The sequence below is a fragment of the Erigeron canadensis genome, chromosome 4 (genome assembly GCF_010389155.1).
Source record: "Erigeron canadensis isolate Cc75 chromosome 4, C_canadensis_v1, whole genome shotgun sequence".
Classification (NCBI taxonomy): Eukaryota; Viridiplantae; Streptophyta; class Magnoliopsida; order Asterales; family Asteraceae; genus Erigeron; species Erigeron canadensis.
Window position 1 is genome coordinate 24402503 of NC_057764.1, and position 20023 is coordinate 24422525.

The 20023-nt window shown below is 33.0% G+C and overlaps 1 protein-coding gene across 1 annotated transcript; it reads left to right on the forward strand.

The window, feature by feature from the left end:
• The first annotated feature begins 3666 nt into the window (after positions 1–3666).
• On the forward strand, positions 3667–10880 carry LOC122597952 (casein kinase II subunit beta-3-like). Its single transcript, XM_043770547.1, has 5 exons — positions 3667–4120; positions 5175–5393; positions 9800–9909; positions 9985–10150; positions 10525–10880. The coding sequence occupies exons 1-5, from the start codon at positions 3889–3891 to the stop codon at positions 10653–10655; spliced, it is 858 nt and encodes a 285-aa protein (XP_043626482.1). The 5' UTR covers positions 3667–3888; the 3' UTR covers positions 10656–10880.
• Positions 10881–20023: the final 9143 nt, after the last annotated feature.

A 20023-nucleotide genomic window follows, 5' to 3' on the forward strand; every position in this document is an offset into this window, starting at 1 on the left:
CATTTTTTGAGGAAAACCATATATATATGTTATGCACTACCCTTCAGCCCCTAATTAAGTTGACAATAGATTGCTTGAAATATAGCAGAAGAATAAGAGAATTGGATATTCATATTCTATGTAAGCATGAACACTAATAAGTAATAACACAATGGCCAAAGGAATTGTATAACACCTAATATGGTGCTCTGCCCACTCAACTCGGCAGATACCAACAGCCAACAAAAAATAATAATCGGATGATTACCCAATATGACCTTACCCATGAACCTGCAGCCACTGCTAACACAGACCCAGGGCCAAAAGCCCAAAATCCACCAATGAACCCCCAACTTATGTCCAGCTCTACAAAACAGGTAATCAAATTCACAGCTAGAATTTGTTTTTAATCTTCTTCCACAATTTAAAATGACTGACATATAATAACAGTAGGAACAGGCCAAAGTAATGATAACATTCAGTTTTGATTATGACACTACTTGATCAACTTACTTAACTTCTATAAAGACACTCCATGTTATCTCAATTGCAGAAATGGCTGGGCTTGGTAAGACTACTCTGGCTCGAAAACTATTCAATCATCTTTTAGTCGAGTACTTTTTTGATATTCGAGCTTGGACATGTGTTTCTAAAGTTTATCTTGTTAAAGATTTGTTAATCACTATACTAAGCTCTTCTATCAAAGACGTAGTTGGGGAAAAAGCTATATAGACTACTAAAGGGTCGTAAGTATTTGGTGGTCTTGAATGATATCTGAGATTACAAGGCCTAGAATGATGTCCAAACTGGAAGCAAAGTCCTGTTTACCAGTCGAGATATAGACATCCGAATGTACAGGCAGCAAGACCTACTCATGTGTTTGCGTCTCCAAACTGAAGTTGCAAGTTGGGACTTGTATTAAAGAAAGATCTTATGAATTGGAACATGTTCTCTTTCGCTGGATGATTTCGGGAGGGTAATTACAAGAAAATGTAAAGGTTTGCCTCTTGCGATTGCAATCACCCTGGTCTTTTGAAAAGTAATTTGTCAAATGAGTGACGGCGGCAAATTACTGAAAGTTAAGCTTGTTTACGGTGAGTAACCCAATCCAATACATGGACTCACTGACTTTGAGCTACAATGATTTACCGCCTCAGATACAACCATGTTTTCTCCTTTTTGGATCATTTCTCTAGGACTATGAGGTACCCGTGACAAAGCTGATTTGGCTACGGATTGCTCAAGGATATATACACCAAACTAGAAAAAATATGAATTAATAATCTTAACAATACACAAAAGCAAGAGCCAAAGTACGTTTAGCATCTATTACATTGCTTCGGGTTCTATCCAGTCGACATATTAGAAAGTAGCGCATCTAATTGCTTTACTTTCATACCCCGGTAGGCAAATGTCCTCGAATCATTACCGACACCATGATCCAATTCATTAGGCCGTATGTCCACAAAATTTGCTTTTTGATATAACGATAACAAATCTTGTGTCATGCACCTCTTTTCCAAAATGTGTTCTATAAACCTTTCCCGCAAGCAATGGTCGAATGTAGGATAAATATAGTGAAAATAGCTGCATAACTCATCGGCCTGGTCCAAATCCCCAACAATCATCTGTCTACAACATTGATCAAACATATCATTAATACGAGTATTAAATAAAACCAGCTTTGTGTAATATAAATAAATGGATAACGTTGTGAAAAAAAAACCTACATTCATAGTTTTTGCCCTTTTTAGTCTATCTTATATTAGATCTTCAAATTCTTCAATTTAACCTACATTAGTTGAGATACAATATCGAACTTGTCTCATACTTGAAAGCCTTTGCATTTTCAATAATAGGTTAAAATCAATAAAAAGAATATGCTACAAAAATAAAGGCATGAAGATACATGCATGTGATCGATCAAGTTCATCAAGAACGCAAAATAGCGCTATGTGTCCAATGCCCCAATCTGTCGGCTGAATAATGACAGGGGACTAGGCAGTGGCCTTATGCCCACCAAAAGGCCCCCAAAACTTTGAAGCTTTAATACACAGTTTTAGACTTTTCTATTTGAGTTCCAATCAACACATAGAGCAAGAGCCAGGGGGAAAATTTGTGTATTCTAATCTTTTTAAAAGTAAATATTTTACATTAATAAAATAAGGCATCACGTACAGTGGGAACTTAATAATAAAATAATTTAATTTGTAAAGTAGTAGTTGCATATCTTTGAGAATTAGGGATTAGCTATTTTATTAATTGGGAAAAAATTATCTTATTAAATTGATAATAAAGCTTTGATTAAAAAGTCTTATGGAAAATTATTTATATAAATATTTTAAACAATTTTTTACACATAAAAAGCAAATAAAGTTGTTTAAAACTCCGCATTTATATGTTTTTAGTTTATTTTTGCAGATTTCAAAAAGGGATAAATGAAAAGATTTTTTGTTAGAAAGTTTCAAAAAAGGTCTCCAAAATTAGTTTCGTTTAAGGCCACCAAAAAGGTTAAGCCGGCGGATGATATGACAACGTCCACCGTTGTCCGTTTTTTTACTAACGAATTTCCGAGCTTCATTTGACATTTTCAAATTTTGAAACTTGTAAGGTATGTCTATGATAACATATCTAGGTGATCTGGCTAAGTCGTTAAATTTCACATTTGAACCTTTAAATTTTGACCAAAAGTTGAGCCTATTTTTCCAAGTATTGGAAAATCAAATGAAAATAACCTTTAAATTAGTTGATTTCAAACAAAGTCTTATCTTCTTTATCATCTTCATGTACATACATGTAACTTTTCTCGACTTGCCTTGAACGGATGTTCATTTTTTGTCAAAAGAACAAAGTGGATTTGTAAGAAGTAATCGATTGATGATAAAGAGATGGTAAATAATACTTAATATAATTACATAAATTAATTTGTAAATAATATTAATATAAATAAAGTGTTTTATCAACTTGTAATAAGGGAACCAATTTACATTGTTTAAGACTTTAACACTGTATTCTCGAGTTTTTATTAAAAGAAAAGAAAGGAGGAGATTGGATAAGGGAAGAAGGATAGATAATTACATAAAAAAGATGCATTCTCGAGTTGAAAGAAAAGAAAAAAAAAATTGATAGATAGATATATTCTTGAGTTAGAAGGGAAGGAAAAGAAATGATAAAAAGATACAATTTTACATTTATAGCCTTGTAGTAATTAAAACCTTTATATAAGTTTGAGGGGTATAATAATAATTTCACCACTTTTTCTTCCAAATCTTGCCAAAAGTGGCAAGAAAGTTTTGAGATCAAAATATTCTATTTTTTCCCTTTCTTTCCCTTTTTTTTCTTTTAAAACAAAAACTCAAGAATATAAAAACTAAAAATTTCTTACCATTTTTTTTTTTATCTTTTCAAAATAAAACTCAAGAATGCACTCTAAGTCTGACCTCACCCTGAATAGTAGGAAAATACCCCAATTAAGTTGCTTAAAGGCAAAATATTTAATTGGGATAAAATTTTATTAAGAAAAAAGCGATAACATGTATCATTGACTTATTTGTTTGTTGGGAAATATAAATATAAAATGATAGAGTAGATAAATAATTAATTTAAATTTTAAAAAATTGAGAAATCTCGAATGAATTATAAAATAGTATCGATATAAATATATATTTTTTTAAAATAACATAAAAAAGCTAAAGAAAAATACACCCAGAATGGAAAACAAGAGGTAGAGGTAAAATTTTCTGTGTGTTCCGATATTCAACAAACCCTAATTTATTTTTTTCATTCCCTTCCTTTTCATCCATTCATATTCATTTCCAATTCAAATTTTAATTTAAATCAGATCTATTATTATTTCCTCAAAAAATAATAAAAAAAAATCTCAAACATATACCTACAAAATCTATATAGATGTACAGAGATAAAGGTGGTGCATCGTCGGCGATGGTCGGCGGCGGTGGCGGAGGTGATCGGAAAAGAATAAATGAAGCATTGGACAAAAAAACTTCATCTTCACCTTCAAAAACAACAACTTCTAGGGTTTTCAATTTTAATAATAATAATAATAATAATAAAGAAAAAGAAAAATTGTCTATGCCTTCAACTTCCTCAGCTGCTAATACCAAAAATAAGCTTTCGGATGGTTCGGTTTCTTTCTGACTATTTTTCGGTGTTTTTTCGTTAGTTGAAATGCTGTTAAATTGAATAGTGTATATGTATATGTATATGATATGGCCAGTTATATGTACTGTTTGAATGTGTATACATTGTTGTTGATATTCGGCGTAGTTTAGAGGTTAGGAAATGCAGGATCTTTTGTCGAGAATGAGGTTTGATGGTCAATTGTTGCAATTTTGGGGTTGGTTGTTAGGTGTGTAGCTTAGTTGGTTACGGAGGAGAGGATTTTGCAAATATGGTTGTTTATGAATTTGGTGGGTGCTTATCTTTGTTTGTGGTGCTCGACTGATTTTGTGTTTTTTTTTAATCTTGAATAGATAGATAATAGAGTGAAATGTATGAGCGTTATAAGATCGATGCAAATTTCGTTATGTGTTCACGACTTCATGGTTGGTCAAAATGGGATGTTTCTTACAACTGTTGACAGTGGCTTTAGGGTTACCGATTAGAATATCATATTTTATTAAATATGATGCAAATATATAAAATATGATATTCCAATCTTTAACCTAAAGCCACCGTCAACATTTGTTAGAAACATTCCATTTTTACCAACCACTAAGTCTTATAACGATATTTGCAACGATCTTGTTACACACTCAAGCATGTGATTTTATTATCTATCTATTTAAGCAACAAAAATAGAGAATCGGCCAACTAGTCAAACTAAGATAAGCACCGCCAAATTCATAAACACAACCATATTCGTAAATTTCTCTATTTTATAACCAACTAAGCTACACGTCTAACAACAAACCCCAAATTTGTACCATCAAACCTCATTATCTATTGAACTTTGAAGTCAAACATTGCTATGTTTTATCGTTCCATCATTAGTTGGCCGTGTTACTTTGCTCTTAGAGACCATTACAGTTTACTTCTTCTTTAGGGGCAATTAATGTATTTTGTGATGTGATGATGCCAATTTGTTTTCCTTACTAGTATGACATAGTCACTTTCACTTATGCCAATCTTTTTCCTTACTAGTATGATGTAATCACTTTCGCTGATGGTGACAGATGAATCTGAAACCGACAGTGAGGAGTCTGATGTTAGTGGCTCTGACGAGGATGATACTTCATGGATTTCATGGTTTTGCAATTTGAGAGGAAATGAGTTTTTCTGCGAAGTTGATGATGAGTACATTCAAGATGATTTTAACCTTTGTGGCTTAAGCAGTCAAGTTCCTTATTTTGATTATGCCCTTGATCTAATTCTAGATGCCGAGTCTTCTCACGGTAAGCTATTTTCTCAATATTATTGATCTCTTTCCCAAAGTCTGAACTTTGGATATTCGACTAGTCTTGTTTGAGGGACCATAAGTACTTGATTCTTTCTCAAGGATGTACAGAACCCATGAAATAACATACATTCAGCTTTTCTTCATAACATAAAAATCATATGGTAGTTTTTTGGAAGTTAGGATTTATGGTATTATACAAGAGCAACAAATCAATTAACAAATAGATTATCAATAGCCAATTACCAATTCTGTAGTGGTCGTTGGTTTATTTCCTTGAAAGAGTGAAAAGCTTATTTATATGCTTTGATCGACATTTAGTTAAAACTTTATAGGTAAGATGTGTACTGAGGCACAGGAATTGAAATTGAATACGATGTGTAGACTCTACACCTAGGTGGAGCTTTGACATATATTGAGATTTTTAGTGACAATAACTGTTGACACATCTTTGAAGAATGACGCTGTTAGCTATCTTTGCGTGGCACAAAAGCACATTTTACTGTGCTGCTAAGAGTTATCAAGGTTGTTGGTTGTGTTACGTTCTGAGAAAACTGATTTGTTTTGCTACATATTTTAAAATTGACCACGTTGGTGAATACAGTAAGTAGGTCATAAACACAAAGACTACCAAACTGATATTTTTCTATTTATCAACGCACCGAATACCAGGCAATCGTTTTAGGTGTAAGTGAAGCTGATGTGTTCATGCTCTTAGCTTAGACACCTTTCAATTTTTGGATTAGCTTTTGTTGCTTAGACTTTTTTCTTTTATCGTTTTAGTTAGCCTGATATCTTTTTTCCTTAGCTTGCAGTCAATATAGTTAAACTAAAGCCCTTATGGCTCTATTAGTTTATTGAACCTATGTAGGACATTAAAGGCACGAAGAAGTTTCTCAATCTTAAAATGAGGATCAAGAATTTTACTTTTAATTTTGTGCAAGCATTGATGAGGGTCATGATAATGATTAAATATAGTATGCATGGATTTTACATATTAGGACTTACAAATGATTGAGATGTAGAGTAGATTAGTTAACTTAAGTTTTCTTGTTACTTGATGAGCACATTACAGAGTTTTGTTAGTATTTTTTGCGGACATATTTTCTGCAGCTCTGGTGTTTATAGCGAGTGATTAAGGTTATGTATAGTATCTTAGTAACTTTTATGGATATAAGACCTAGTCAGACGTGCTCACTACAATTAAATGAAGATTCTCCCTCAAGTTGCTATTTTTTTCTTAGTTAATATATGTCGCCATGAATGAGATGCCATATATTAGTAGAATGTTATCTTCATAGTTAAAGAGGTAATGCAAGTCGTCGATATCTCTTTGCTTTAGTTATAGATGTGCATGCTTTTCATTATGACAGCTTATAGTTCATGATGTTACGAAGGCTGTTTTTCTTTTTGGGTTAAATGTTTTATCACGACTAATATATTAAAACACAAAAATAGTTAAATACAACAACTATGGGTGGATCCCATAGTTTAGCCAAAAAACGGCAAACTACAAAACAAGCAACAAGCTAAACAAGCAATATAAACTATCTAGATTGGAAGGCTACATTAGACTCTGGGGAAAAATCATTTTTTTCAGGACATAACTTTAATCCTGATGCCAAAATCACTCTTTCTCCTTTATCTGTTTCCAACTCTTTAAATCGGTCTTTTTATTCTTCTTGTGTAACATCTGATCAGCCCCATAAAATGCATCCGAGTTCTTTACTTGTGAATCCGAGCCACTCGCCTCGTTACTTGTCTTCTTGGTAGACACACGAGTTTCACCTTGTTTTTCTTCAGTTGAAGCCCCATTTGTGTATTGCTATCTCTAGAGCCTTTTTTAACTTGTCAGAAGCCATCATCCTGCGGTGAGTCTTTCTTCTCTGGAACCTCCTTCACAGCCTTTGGACATTGTTTTGAGGTATGATTGAAGATTTTACATTTGTCACATCTTGGAGGTTTGCGTTTGTCCTCAGTCCGGACTATATCTTATACATAAATGGTGAATCCGTGCTATTTCTTATACATAAATGGTGCCCTTCAGTTTGGGGATACAAACCTGGCTTTCTTCATGTTCTTATCCGCACTGACCTCGATAATAGCCTGAGAATAACTGCTGCTACTCTAGGATTCTAAAGTCATAGGTCATAGTGCCAGCTTAAGATTCCAACATATTGGGGCTGGGGTTCCAATCTTAGTAGCTATTACACTCAATCCGTCTTTTGTCTAATGCAGCTATAAGAACATCATGTTTATTTGTAATTTAACCCAAACAGGAACCTTAGACAAATCTTCCTTTGTTAGGTTAAACGAGAGAGTCCGATTATTCTAAATCATAGGCACCCCTCTGATCATCCATGGTTCATTTTTCAACATATCCTCAACCCCTTCCATTGCAGATAAGTTGAAAACATAGAAACCTTTGTTGTTCATCATAATCTTCTGAATACCATATTTTTCCCAGGTATTTAGTATGTAATTCTCCTCAACTGGGAAGGCCACTCCTTTTGGAGCCTGTCATTAACCTCTTTAACCGATGCCAAAGGGATCACAACATCATCGTCCCTTGGTGTTTCAGATTCAAGGGTTCAAAAATTTACTCTGTTGTGTAGAATTAGTCGTCACTATATTGGCATAAGAATCCCCTGATGAGGCAGGTTTCGTTGCCTTGCCCTGATCCATTCCTACATACTTATTCGGCAAATTAATGATAATGGCAGCCTCAAAACCAGGGATTTTAGGGGGTTAATCCATTTCAACCTGACCTGAATTTGAACCATCAACACCGTCAACATTCAAGAAATCCATTTCAACCTGACCTGAATTTGAACCATCAGCAGCACCGTCAACATTCAAGAAATCCAAACCACCACTAGTAGCCGACTCCTCGTCTTTTTCAACAGTTTGTTTGGAAAATGAAGCCCAGAAAAGTGAATTGTTTGGAAAAGCTAAGTTCGGACTTTGTTCTGAAGATTCACAAAGTAGAGCGAGAATGCCTAACCCTAACAGAAAGCTTCAGTTCACCACCCGTGAAGCCCTAATTTGATGAGACCACTAATCACAGCTACCAAGATAGTTATGATAAACGTATCAATGAACACAACACTATGAACACATGAGGATCAACAAAAGCTTTGCAATTGGAACGTGATCGTAACAAAAACCCTAGAAACAAACATAAGAAAGAAATCCCTAGAAACCCTACTTAGACTGGATTACTGGCCCTAATAAATTAATGTATCAATCATACAAGCAACTAATGTCATCTATTTGAATGAATCAAGAACTAATTAAGAACAAAAGGTGTAACGATCAGCTAGGGTTTTATGAAAGGAATCCCCAAATTTGCTCTCAAAACCAGTGTTGTTAAAGGCGAGCGCCTCTTGCGCCTAGGCGCAAAAGGCAGGCGAGGCGCACCTCCAGCGCCTGAAACCCTAGGCCCAAGTCGACCATGAAAAAGGTGGTCAACGACGATCAACTGTTGTGGTCAACAGCGGTCAAAATGGTCAAATGGGTCAAGATTTGACCAAATCATTCAAGATCCGGCTAAATTGTGGCTAGATCTAATGTTTTCCGGCCAAAATGAGTGACGATAGTTGTTTAAGAAGATAGAAAAAGAGAGAATATAAAATGGGGGGAAGAGTTTATATATGTTTATAATAATCTAATAATTTGAAGTTTTTGGTTGAAAAGTTTATATTTTTTGAATGATATTTGGTTTTATAAATGACATTTGATTTTTTTACTATTATTTTTCACTATATATAAATATTTTGTATTTATTTACTTAGTGTGCCTTTTTTTTTCCGGACGTGCGCTTTTTTTGCACCTCTCGACTTCGCCGTATTTGGGGTCTTTGCGCTTTGAGATCGCCTTCGCTTTTGACAACTATGCTCAAAACCATTCTGAACCTCCTTGCATCTCCTTTTAGTGGTGACATTCGCCTTTTTGCAGGCTGTTGATGCACTATTAGACCAAAGTGTTGTGTTATTAAAGGGAAGCAAAATTAATTAGGCTAAAATACTTGGATCACATGACTTAAGCTGAAACATTTTACTGCAGTAACATCTAACAGAGGAGTATTTATACAAAATGTTCAAGTTAGCAAGTCCTTGAATATGTTAACTGGAACATCCGAAAGGCTAATGGAAACAGTAACTATGATTATGAATCTATTTTTTTTACACCCAATACATCATGCTCTTTCTGAACTATGTGTTTTGCACTTTGAAATGATGAAGTCTCTAATGCACCGCCCAACGTGCTGGATTTTATTGTCCTTTTTTCTCAACTACAAAAAGCAAGTAGTATCATAACATTTGAAGGTAATGTGAAAGATATCATACTTCATAATATTCAAGTTTTAACTAAAATTCGGTTATTACCTATGTGCATGAGCAGGAGATATGTTCACTGAAGAACAAAATGAACTGGTTGAATCAGCAGCTGAGATGTTGTATGGTCTGATTCATGTCCGATACATATTGACTACCCGAGGATTGTCTGCAATGGTATATTTTAACTCTTCTTTCTTTGTCCCTTTTATTTATTGATCACAGAATTAAGTTAATATTGATACAATGTAGTTAGAAAAGTACAAAAATTACGACTTTGGAAGGTGCCCAAGAGTTTACTGCTGTGGACAGCCCTGCCTTCCTGTTGGCCAATCAGACATACCACGATCAAGTACTGTGAAAATATATTGTCCCAAGTGTGAAGACATCTACTACCCGCGATCCAAGTATCAAGGCAGTATCCTTTCTATTTAGTGGCCTACATGTTTTCATGCTAACTTTTTGATCTACTTGATTTTCTATAAAATGAAATAACTGGTTCTTCATTTTGGAAGTCATTTATATGAAATTATTTTAAATAGCATATAGCCCCTTAAATGCCAAAAACGTTTTAAAACCTTCTTTTCTGTAATCACCAGTCATGATAACGATATAATTTGTAATTTTCATAAAATATAGGATACTTTGTGTTGTATACCCATTGGTAGGTTGTCATGTCTTGTTTATCTTCAATTGAACTTTGTTCTCTTTTATAATCATCACTACTTTCTCTTCATCTTCTCAATTCTCTATTTGGGTTCCGCATATTTTTTTTCCTTGACGTATCCATAGACATTGATGGTGCTTATTTTGGAACCACTTTTCCTCACTTGTTCTTAATGACTTACGGTCACCTCAAGCCACCAAAAGCTTCACAGAGCTATACCCCAAGAGTATTTGGCTTCAAGCTTCACAAACCGTGATGGTCTTCATCCTTGTATTGTCAAGTGGTTCTAACAAGGTATTCCAGAAAATGTGAAAAAATGCGACCTATATCACAATTTGAGATTCTAGCTCAAGTTTAAAAAAAAAAAAAAGTAATTTAGTGTAGGAGTTATATGGAAAAGTGCTTTCCCCTTGTACCTCATAAATTTGTTTGTTACTGGTAGAGTTAATATCATGTTCTGTACAATGTAGTATTTATAAAACTCTGTTTTCAGTCTTAATAGTCATTTAAATGTTCTATTTTGTAGTTCTTTATTTTATTACTTTCCTTTATGGCTACGTACAAGCTGCATATTTAGTCCTCTTTTCAATAGTCAAGTCATTCTGTGTGGCGCGCATGTGTCATCTATGATGTGTGCTTCAACTTACATCAGGAGTTTCCTACTCGATTGAACGTTTTGTACCATATGATATTGCTCATTCATACTTTTTATGCTTGGTCTCTTCAATTAGCTATTGCTTACGTTATGAGGCCTGTCATATGCCACTCAAAACATTGCATACCTTTGGGGTGTAAAGTCGGTGATTCAATGTTGCAGCTTTATAAAAGGTTTACTCTTTAAATGAAAAGTCGTTGAGTGCATAGAGATGTTTGGATAAAGTCTAATCTCGAGTGTTTTTTTTTTTCTTTAGAACGACAATAATCTCAAGTGGTTTTACAGCATTTTGCTAGTTTGATGATGATTTTCGATACATCCATCACACTCGATCATATTTTGTTTTTATTTGGGTCTACTTGGAGAACTGATTTTGTATGTAAATGAAATTTATACAAGCTATTTCAAATTACAATGAAATTGAAGGCACACAAATGCCAAATATAGCAATACTACGTTTTTTTTTTCTTCTTACGAGCTAAAAGAAAAATGCTTGTGAATATAGATTTTTGGATCATGTGGTCATGGTCGTGTAAACATGTGACTTTTTATTGTCTCGACATGAACAAATTGTTGAGATAGTATGTGACTTAAATAGGAAGAAATAGAAACACGCAACTAGTACGGTATAATGCTGATAGTATGTGGTTTACAGATTTAATATAGATTTAAGAGTCAAGAACGATGGCAATGGGGTTAGGCATGGCCATGCCTAGCGGTAAACACCGCTGCCACGCTTTAGGCAGGGCTAGGCATAAAGGTTTTAGGCAAACATTGCCGTTTAGGCATGGAAAAATGAGAGAGAAATATTTAATTATTTAAGGAGGATAGGAGAGGGAGTGACTGAAGAAAAATAGTAAAGGGATGGTGAGACATGAGGAGTCATGGTTGTCATGGGTTATGCATGGTTAGGCATGATTTAGGCGTGAAATGATGTTGAGGTACGTTATTGGTGGATTGCTAGGCATTGCTAGGCATGGAGATAATCATTGCCATCATCTCAAGTACTTTTTTCGTTAGTGGTTTTCCATTTTGTAGTTTTCATATTCGCCGTTAACTTTTGGCTAAAATCATCCCCGTGGTTTGCATTTTGTCTCCGCCGTAATAACTTTGCCGTTAATCCCTCACATGCAAGTCACGTGAAGGGCATTTTCGTCATTTCACCCATTTTCATCTTCCCTAAACAACAAACCCATGAGTTTTATAGAGTTAAGTGCAAAAATCGTCTGTGGTTGATCATTTTTGTACTTTTCATCCTCGCAGTTAACAAATCCAAAAGAACTTTTCAAACAAAACAAAACAAACAAAAACATATATATACACCTATATTTGAGGATATAGTCAATCACCTTCAAATACAAACACGTACATACAATATTTTAAATACCGGTAATATCGGTATCAGCGGGTAATCCGGTACACTATCCCGGTATTTTGTCCGCATTATTCAATATCGGCCGGTATTTTCAGTATTTTTTGGTATTACCGTTCCGGTATTTTCGGTATTCTCATTTTATTTTTGAGTTTTTTTAAATATTATTTTTATATTACTTTAACGTTATTTTCCGTAGTTTATGAACTTAATAACTTTTATTTTGTCATAAAGTACCTATCTGTATTATTTTTGAGTGGATAGTAATTATATTTTGACTGTTTTCGTTAAATTGTAGTAACTTTTATAACATTTTTATAAAAAAGTATATTAAATTAAATTAGCCATGCCGGTCGGTAATAAATTAAATCTGCATATGTAGGTATTGATGAGCGTTCATTTTGTAATAAAAACCCCTATCAAGAGACCACATTTCAATGTCTAAAATGAGTTAATATTTCGGAACTATTGGTACTTAATGGATTCGATATTTTATGCAGGTTCAAGGAAGATACGAGTGAAGGTAAATGGCATCAAGCAACTCAATATAAAGGCCTATGAAGTTACAAAACACATGGAGGTGATTCAGGAGTCGAACAAAGCAAATCGAAAAGCATCAGGAACTGCCAACGCCGCTGGCACCTAGCCAACGTCGATGGGCGACCCAGATCAGCAACCGACTCAAATCCTTATTTAAGCCGAAGCAACCCTCAAAACCCTAATAGAGGGCCGATTCAGCAGCCCTAGCCGCCACCAACAAACCCTAGGTCGACTTTGCATATTCGAAGGAGGTTTTGGAGCTTCTAACACCTTCCGATCTTCATCTTCTAACTAGATCTATCTCTTTTATTTACTTTTAGTTGGTAAGCAATGTCTTTCATTTTTTCAGACTTTGTTAATCCTTTAATAATGGTAGGCTAATAGGCTGAATACTTGTTTGGATCAATGTGATCATGTAGACGTTTATCTACTTTACTTTATTTGTTAAATCTGTTGGAGTGTGTTTTACTGTTTATCGTATATCCATGTTTTACTAGTTCTTCATATTATTATCGGTTGTATATCCAAATATATTAGTTTAAATCTGATGGTTGTCTATGATCATACACTAGGACTAATATGTTAAGATGGAAAACACTAGTCAGTCTATAACTAGATGTAAAAGGTGTTTATTTAGAATTGAGGGATCCAAAACCATAGTAATTAGGATGAATAGAACATGATGTTTAACAATGTCAGACACGATCCAGTGACATGGACACGTGCACTGTGGTCACCGGAGGGAATTATTATCTGGTCATGGGTTAAGAGCCGAGTATATATTAAAAGATAAATTAGTAACATAAACTTTAGGTCATTAATGTTTAAACAATGAATTTAATGAAAACTTGTTTAAAGAGTAGTGTGAGTCTAACGACAACACTAGTAACTTAGGCAAAGTGAATCTAACGAGAATTAGAGCCGTGATTAAGTTTCCAACAGTCTATCAAATAGGTAGAATGATATCTGGTCGTGTCATGAGATCTGAAATTACAAACAAGTATTTTAATTTAATTAATGTTATTTGTTTTTTCAAATCTTTTTCAGACTAAGCATCTCGCTAAATAAGAGGTTACGACTTCTATTTACTTTTCAGTTTTAATTAGTTTAATAGGAAATCGTGACAACCCCAACCGCTAGAATTACACTTTTACTAAATTAGGTAGTACAAGCATCCATGCGAACGATCTTGTACTTATCGCTTACTGTACTACATCGAATCGGGTTCTCTGTCCGTAACTATGTGGTTAGTTTGAGATAATTACTTGTACAACATTTTATATATTTAAAAGCACTAAATAAAAACCACCATCGGGTATATATAGGTTTTTTATTTGAGTTTGTTTTAGTTTATGATTAAATTCTTATTTGGAGGTTTGTCAAAAGCAAGTATGAAAAATAGAAAAACGACAAACCATATGGACGAATTATGCACTTAACCACAGGGACAAACCTTGAAGGTGGGTGAAAAGACATAAATGCCCCTCACGTGGGGGTTAACGAATCCAAGGACAAAATGCAAACCACAGGGATGATTTTGGCCAAAAGTTAACGGCGATGATGAAAACTGTAAAATCAAAAACTAGATTTGACAACACGAAAACAATCTTAATATGTTCGATTGTCGTTCAAATGGTTGTCGAGGTGATCAAGCTCAAGTACTAACTTGTACGGGGCTACGGGCTTGGCACACATAATGCTATATATGTGATTACATGTTTTATATGTGACGAGGGTAAGTACCCGTGCGGTGCAGCGGTAAGATGAGAGAGTGATAGGTCTTAAAGTGTGATATGTCATAGAGTGTGATAGGTCATAGAGTGTAATAGTCAAATGTCTTAGCCGTACGGGCTCCGCCCTCAGATTTAAAAATTCGTCAAAAGTATATCGAATGACATCTCTTATGAAAGAGCATGAAATTTTAAGAACACCCATATAATTTTTATAATTTATCGATGTACGGTTTTTGAGATAAAATTATTTGAATGAAGTAGAGAATAAAATGATTTATGGAAAAGAGAGAAAGAAAATGATTAGTTGAGATTTGAAAAGAGAGAAAAATGAGTGGTTGTTGAAAAATTGAAAGTTGAAAAAATTTGCAAGAAACAAATGCTTTATAATGTAATAGAGATTAATGTTGCTTCAACATACGACATTTTAGAGTTAATTACATGACCAATATGTTGGGTGTTTTGTGAGATAGGAAAAAACATTTGGAACCACAATGAATAATGTCCATTTTTTTTTGTCTCTCACAAGACATCTAACGTGATATATCATGTTGAAAACAAACTTGAAAGATCTCGATCCGATAAATATCGTTATAGTTTGATGCTATATATATGGGAGATATATATTAATTGTCGGTATAAATCTTCTAAATTATGTTTGAAAACATATGTTTTGTTACAAGAAACAACTTATATATATATATATATGTTCTAAAACATATATATGTTACAAAACGTGTAGCGGTTTGGAATGAGAAAGGGTTTTACATCTTTCTTTTACCGCACATTTACATTGTGAACGTACGTGTATCGGTTTGGAATTGGTCTGACTTTTAATAAAATGAATGATTGAAATCAAAGGTTACATCGTCAAGCTAATTAGGTTTATCTTCAGTTTAGCAACGGCCGGGTTTCAAATGGAAGTAAACCATTTTCTTAAATTTTGAGTTTGCTTTGAGGTTTTTTAAAAGCTATAGAAATAGGTCTAGTAGTAAAAGATTTGGTCATACGCAAATCCTAAGCCCTCGTGGCCATGAAGGTTCACCTGTGATCGATGCATCTGGCTACCAGCATAGCGTTCGGTATACCTACGATTAGTCACCTCTCAAAATGAGTTGGTTACTACATTAACCGGGAACAAATATATATATATACATACGAAACGCCGAACAAAAAACGAAGTTTGTCTTAAATTGGAAATCAAACTAAAGCTGGCTTTTACATATATTCATAATCAAAACCAGACCTATTAACATAGATGAAGTTCATTTTTATTGCTCGATTTTGATATGTTTCATACGAAGTTTTCTGCACCATTGGTCCATTATATTCGATGAAACCAATCATTCTCGACTCATAAATGTTTTTGGCACAATATACCCAAATGAAGGAAAGGGCCTTGTTATGGTTGAACAGTTTGTTTGATCATTTTCATCATTTAATGCATACCATAATTTAATAATTTTAAAGTCTCTATTAAATTTGACCAAAAGGATGGTCAAAAGATATTCATCGTCAAAATAAATGAGTTGCTACATTTGGAATTGGGTTGGTGTGCAAAATTACCTAAATGGATTCTCGTTTATTCAAGGTTTAGGAATTTAAATAGAGTCACTCATGTGTCCATTTTGTGAAATCTTCGTTGAAGACACGTATCACTTGTTGACAGTATATGCATCAACAACTATTATATGGTCGTTACTCTTATGGCATGAATGCATGATATTCGTGTTTGATACTAATTAAGGATGTCTTTAGAATTCATGAAAATTTATAAATGGTTCTCAAACATAAGGAAAATGATTTATGCTGTTATCTTCACCGTATGTTGAAGCATTCGAAAATTAAAGAACAAGAATGATTATCTTATTTTAGCAACAAAGCTTTAAAAATAGTCAAGATCAAAGAAATGATTAAGTTGTTTTGCTTATTTATGGATCAAGAACTCCTCTCCCTTCAAAAACTTATCAGGGAGATTTTTAGTAACTTTTGTAGGTCTTGACTAGCACTGTAGCTTCTCACTAGTGTTTTTAATAAAATTTGTCACTAAAAAAAAGAATGTTTTGTCTCAAATAAGATCTAATTTGGTTCTCAGTCAAAAAATATCCATTTATTGTCGTTAAAATTAGAAAGAAAAAAAAACCCTCTATAAACGCATACTTTCTTTTTTTTAGCAACAAATTTTATTGATACAGACTTTGCCATGATACCGAAATAGCAAGACTATTACATCAAATATATAGGACTATTATACCATTAAGACCATGACAAATTAGCTTTCTTATAACGAGAGGATAACCACAAAAAAAGACATTGAGACAATAAAATTAAAGACACCGTTGACATCTTTTTCTCAAAGGCCATGTTATTTTGAGAGTTTATTTGCACGTATTACACTTTATTCCCACTCTATAGTGAGTGTCTCTTATTTCTTGATTACGTGTCATTGACTTTTTTTCATCCATGTGGTCTGACTTTCGTTCGAAACCACTAGTCCTTGTCGTTAATTCCCCCACGTGCAAGTCATGTGAAGGGGCATTTCTGTCATTTTACCGGCCTTCTTTACTGATAAAGAAGATGGGTTGACTGAAAAAGTTATATTCGATGACAAAAAGATAAAAATGAAATCAAAAATCACAGTGTGTTTGGTTAACTTAGCTCGAAGCTATCAATTTGGTAAGATAGTTTTTGTTTTTGGGTTTGAGTTGTATTTCATGAGTTTTGTTGAGATCTTAAAATTGGCAAAAGATGAGGGCAAGAAAAAGAACATGGATAAAGATAGGTAAAATGACCAAAATGTCCTTTACATGACTTGCACGTGAGAGAGTTAACAACAGGGACAAGTGATTTTAACGGAAATCAGACCATAAGGATGGAAAAAAAAACTCAAAAACTAACAAAAAGATAAAAAGTCGTTTTTAAAAAAACCACATGGACGAAACTTACAATTAACCTAAAAAAGATTAAAATAATAATGAAGATCTATGAATGTAAATGACCAACAAAACTTATGTTTATGTTTTTTTAAGATATAAAAAGATCGTATACACTTCTTTTTCTCCTTTATTCCGGACAATAGATAAGTAAGTGAGTGCTTCGTGTACTTTCTCTATTAATTTTCATGAAAAGATAATTATAAAATAAAACTCTACAAATCAATTAGTTGCTAGCTGCAACCATTTACTTAAGATACCAACAAGCTTCAAAAACAACCAAAATACAAACAAAATAACGTGTATAATAGAATCACAACATCAATCTATCATCTTCCAAAACCTAATGCACCATTCAATTCATTTACGAGGTTGGTTTTTCATTAAATTAAAAATCCATTGCTATATATCTTCAAAAACCTTTTTGTTTCAATTTCTCCAAATAGTATCTATACTCTATTACTCCAACAAATTACCATCTACTTTTTTTAACTCTTTACCTTTAAAAATACCCAAAATATCTTTAACTTTCAACAAATCTCTAACTCACACACTAAATCTAACCAATATATCCTTAAAATATTTACAACCATATTTATCCAAACTATCTATCTCATTTATACATTAATATAAATATTTTCACCTAATATAATTATAATATTCTTTAATCTTAATAAAATAATTTACAAAAGATCATCACTTAACTATAAAAATAACTACACTAGTATATTAACTGTTTTTAAATTAATAACTATATCGTTACCACCACCGCTACCATCACTACCAACGCCTACCCATGTCATATAGTATTAACCAAACTATTACTTTTCAAACCATTACTTATTTCTCATTATAACCAATTGTACCATTAATCTATTATGATTGGGTAATTCTACTGACATAAAAATTTTAAAATCACCCGTATTCTATCTCATTTGAAAACTACGGCTTATGTTTATGTTTATAATAATCAAAATGGTATTCTTAAACATTCGTTTACTACAAAAGACAAACAAACTATCTAACCAACGGGCTCACCAGCCATCTAGTTTATTTACTCACAACTTAAGCTCTAATATACATACCTTAGCCCATCACCAATAATTTCCTCTATAAGCCTTTTCATCTATATAAATAGATATATGGAAAATGATACTGTAACTTTTATATAATATTTTCCGAGTAATCCTCATGCTACTATGACATTATGACATGTGTAATCCATTATTTTATTTTATTTTTAGGGTTTTGCTAAACGAAGTCCCAAGAGTTTTCGTTAATGTGCATTAAATAATTGTACACTTCCCATCAAAATCAGGGGTGTACTTTTGATATAAAAACGTACAATCTTTTTATGCACGTTAAGTGAAGCCCTAAGGGATTCATTTAACATTTTCTTTATTTTTATCATCTTATCATTTGATTTTATCATGTGTAATGATTTTTTTGTTAGAATGATTATTAGAATGATCAATGGTAGTTTAGAAGGATTGGTACTCCAACAGATCATTGAATCTTAGAGAAATTGTTGAAATCTTTATATATCACTATTCATTCTCTAAATTTATTTTTCATTTATTGTTTATTGCAAAAAAAAAAAAAAGTTGAATAATAATGTATAAAGTGAATGTAGAATAAGATTTTAAAAGTAATGATTGGAAATACAATCTATTTAGATAAGAAATATAGTTGGAGATCGCCTTAGAATTATCGACATGGAATCTAGATCAAAATATCGGTTGAATAACTTATTTGCCTGCTTTGCAAAAATGCAAAATGATTCGTTACTTTTTGGTATTATGAGGTTTTATACGAAACACTTTCAAAGTGACTTTTCGAGGAGCTTTCATGTGGAGATGTGCTTTTTTCTTTAATGGTTCATGTAGGATTAAAAATGTTCACTTCATTGGCTCCTTTTGGTGGCCTTATGTACACACCTTTTTAATAAAATAAACTTTAACCTAAAATGTACTATAATAAAATAATTACTTGTAGATCAGCTACAACATACTTTTGTTAATAGAGACAAAGAAAAATATATAAATCATACATTTATATTAATTTATTATTGAATAAAAAAATGTATATATGGTGCATAAAAAGCTAGTGCATCTCTTCTAGACAAACCCAAAAATAGTAAAAGGAGAGAAATAAGGTTTGTGAATAAATGTATGCAAACCTCAAACTTAAAATGGCAAAATCTTAGTTTTGAATCTTAAGATTAGGCCATCACCTCCCTCACATTCATCATATGCAAAAGCATAATTTGGATTTAAAGATTCCTCGTCATGAAAGTAAAATCACTAAATCTACTTTGATAGAGGGAAGTGATCTTTGTAATTTTTAATTTTTTTAAACATCTTAATATATACTATAAGACAGTTGAACTAATGA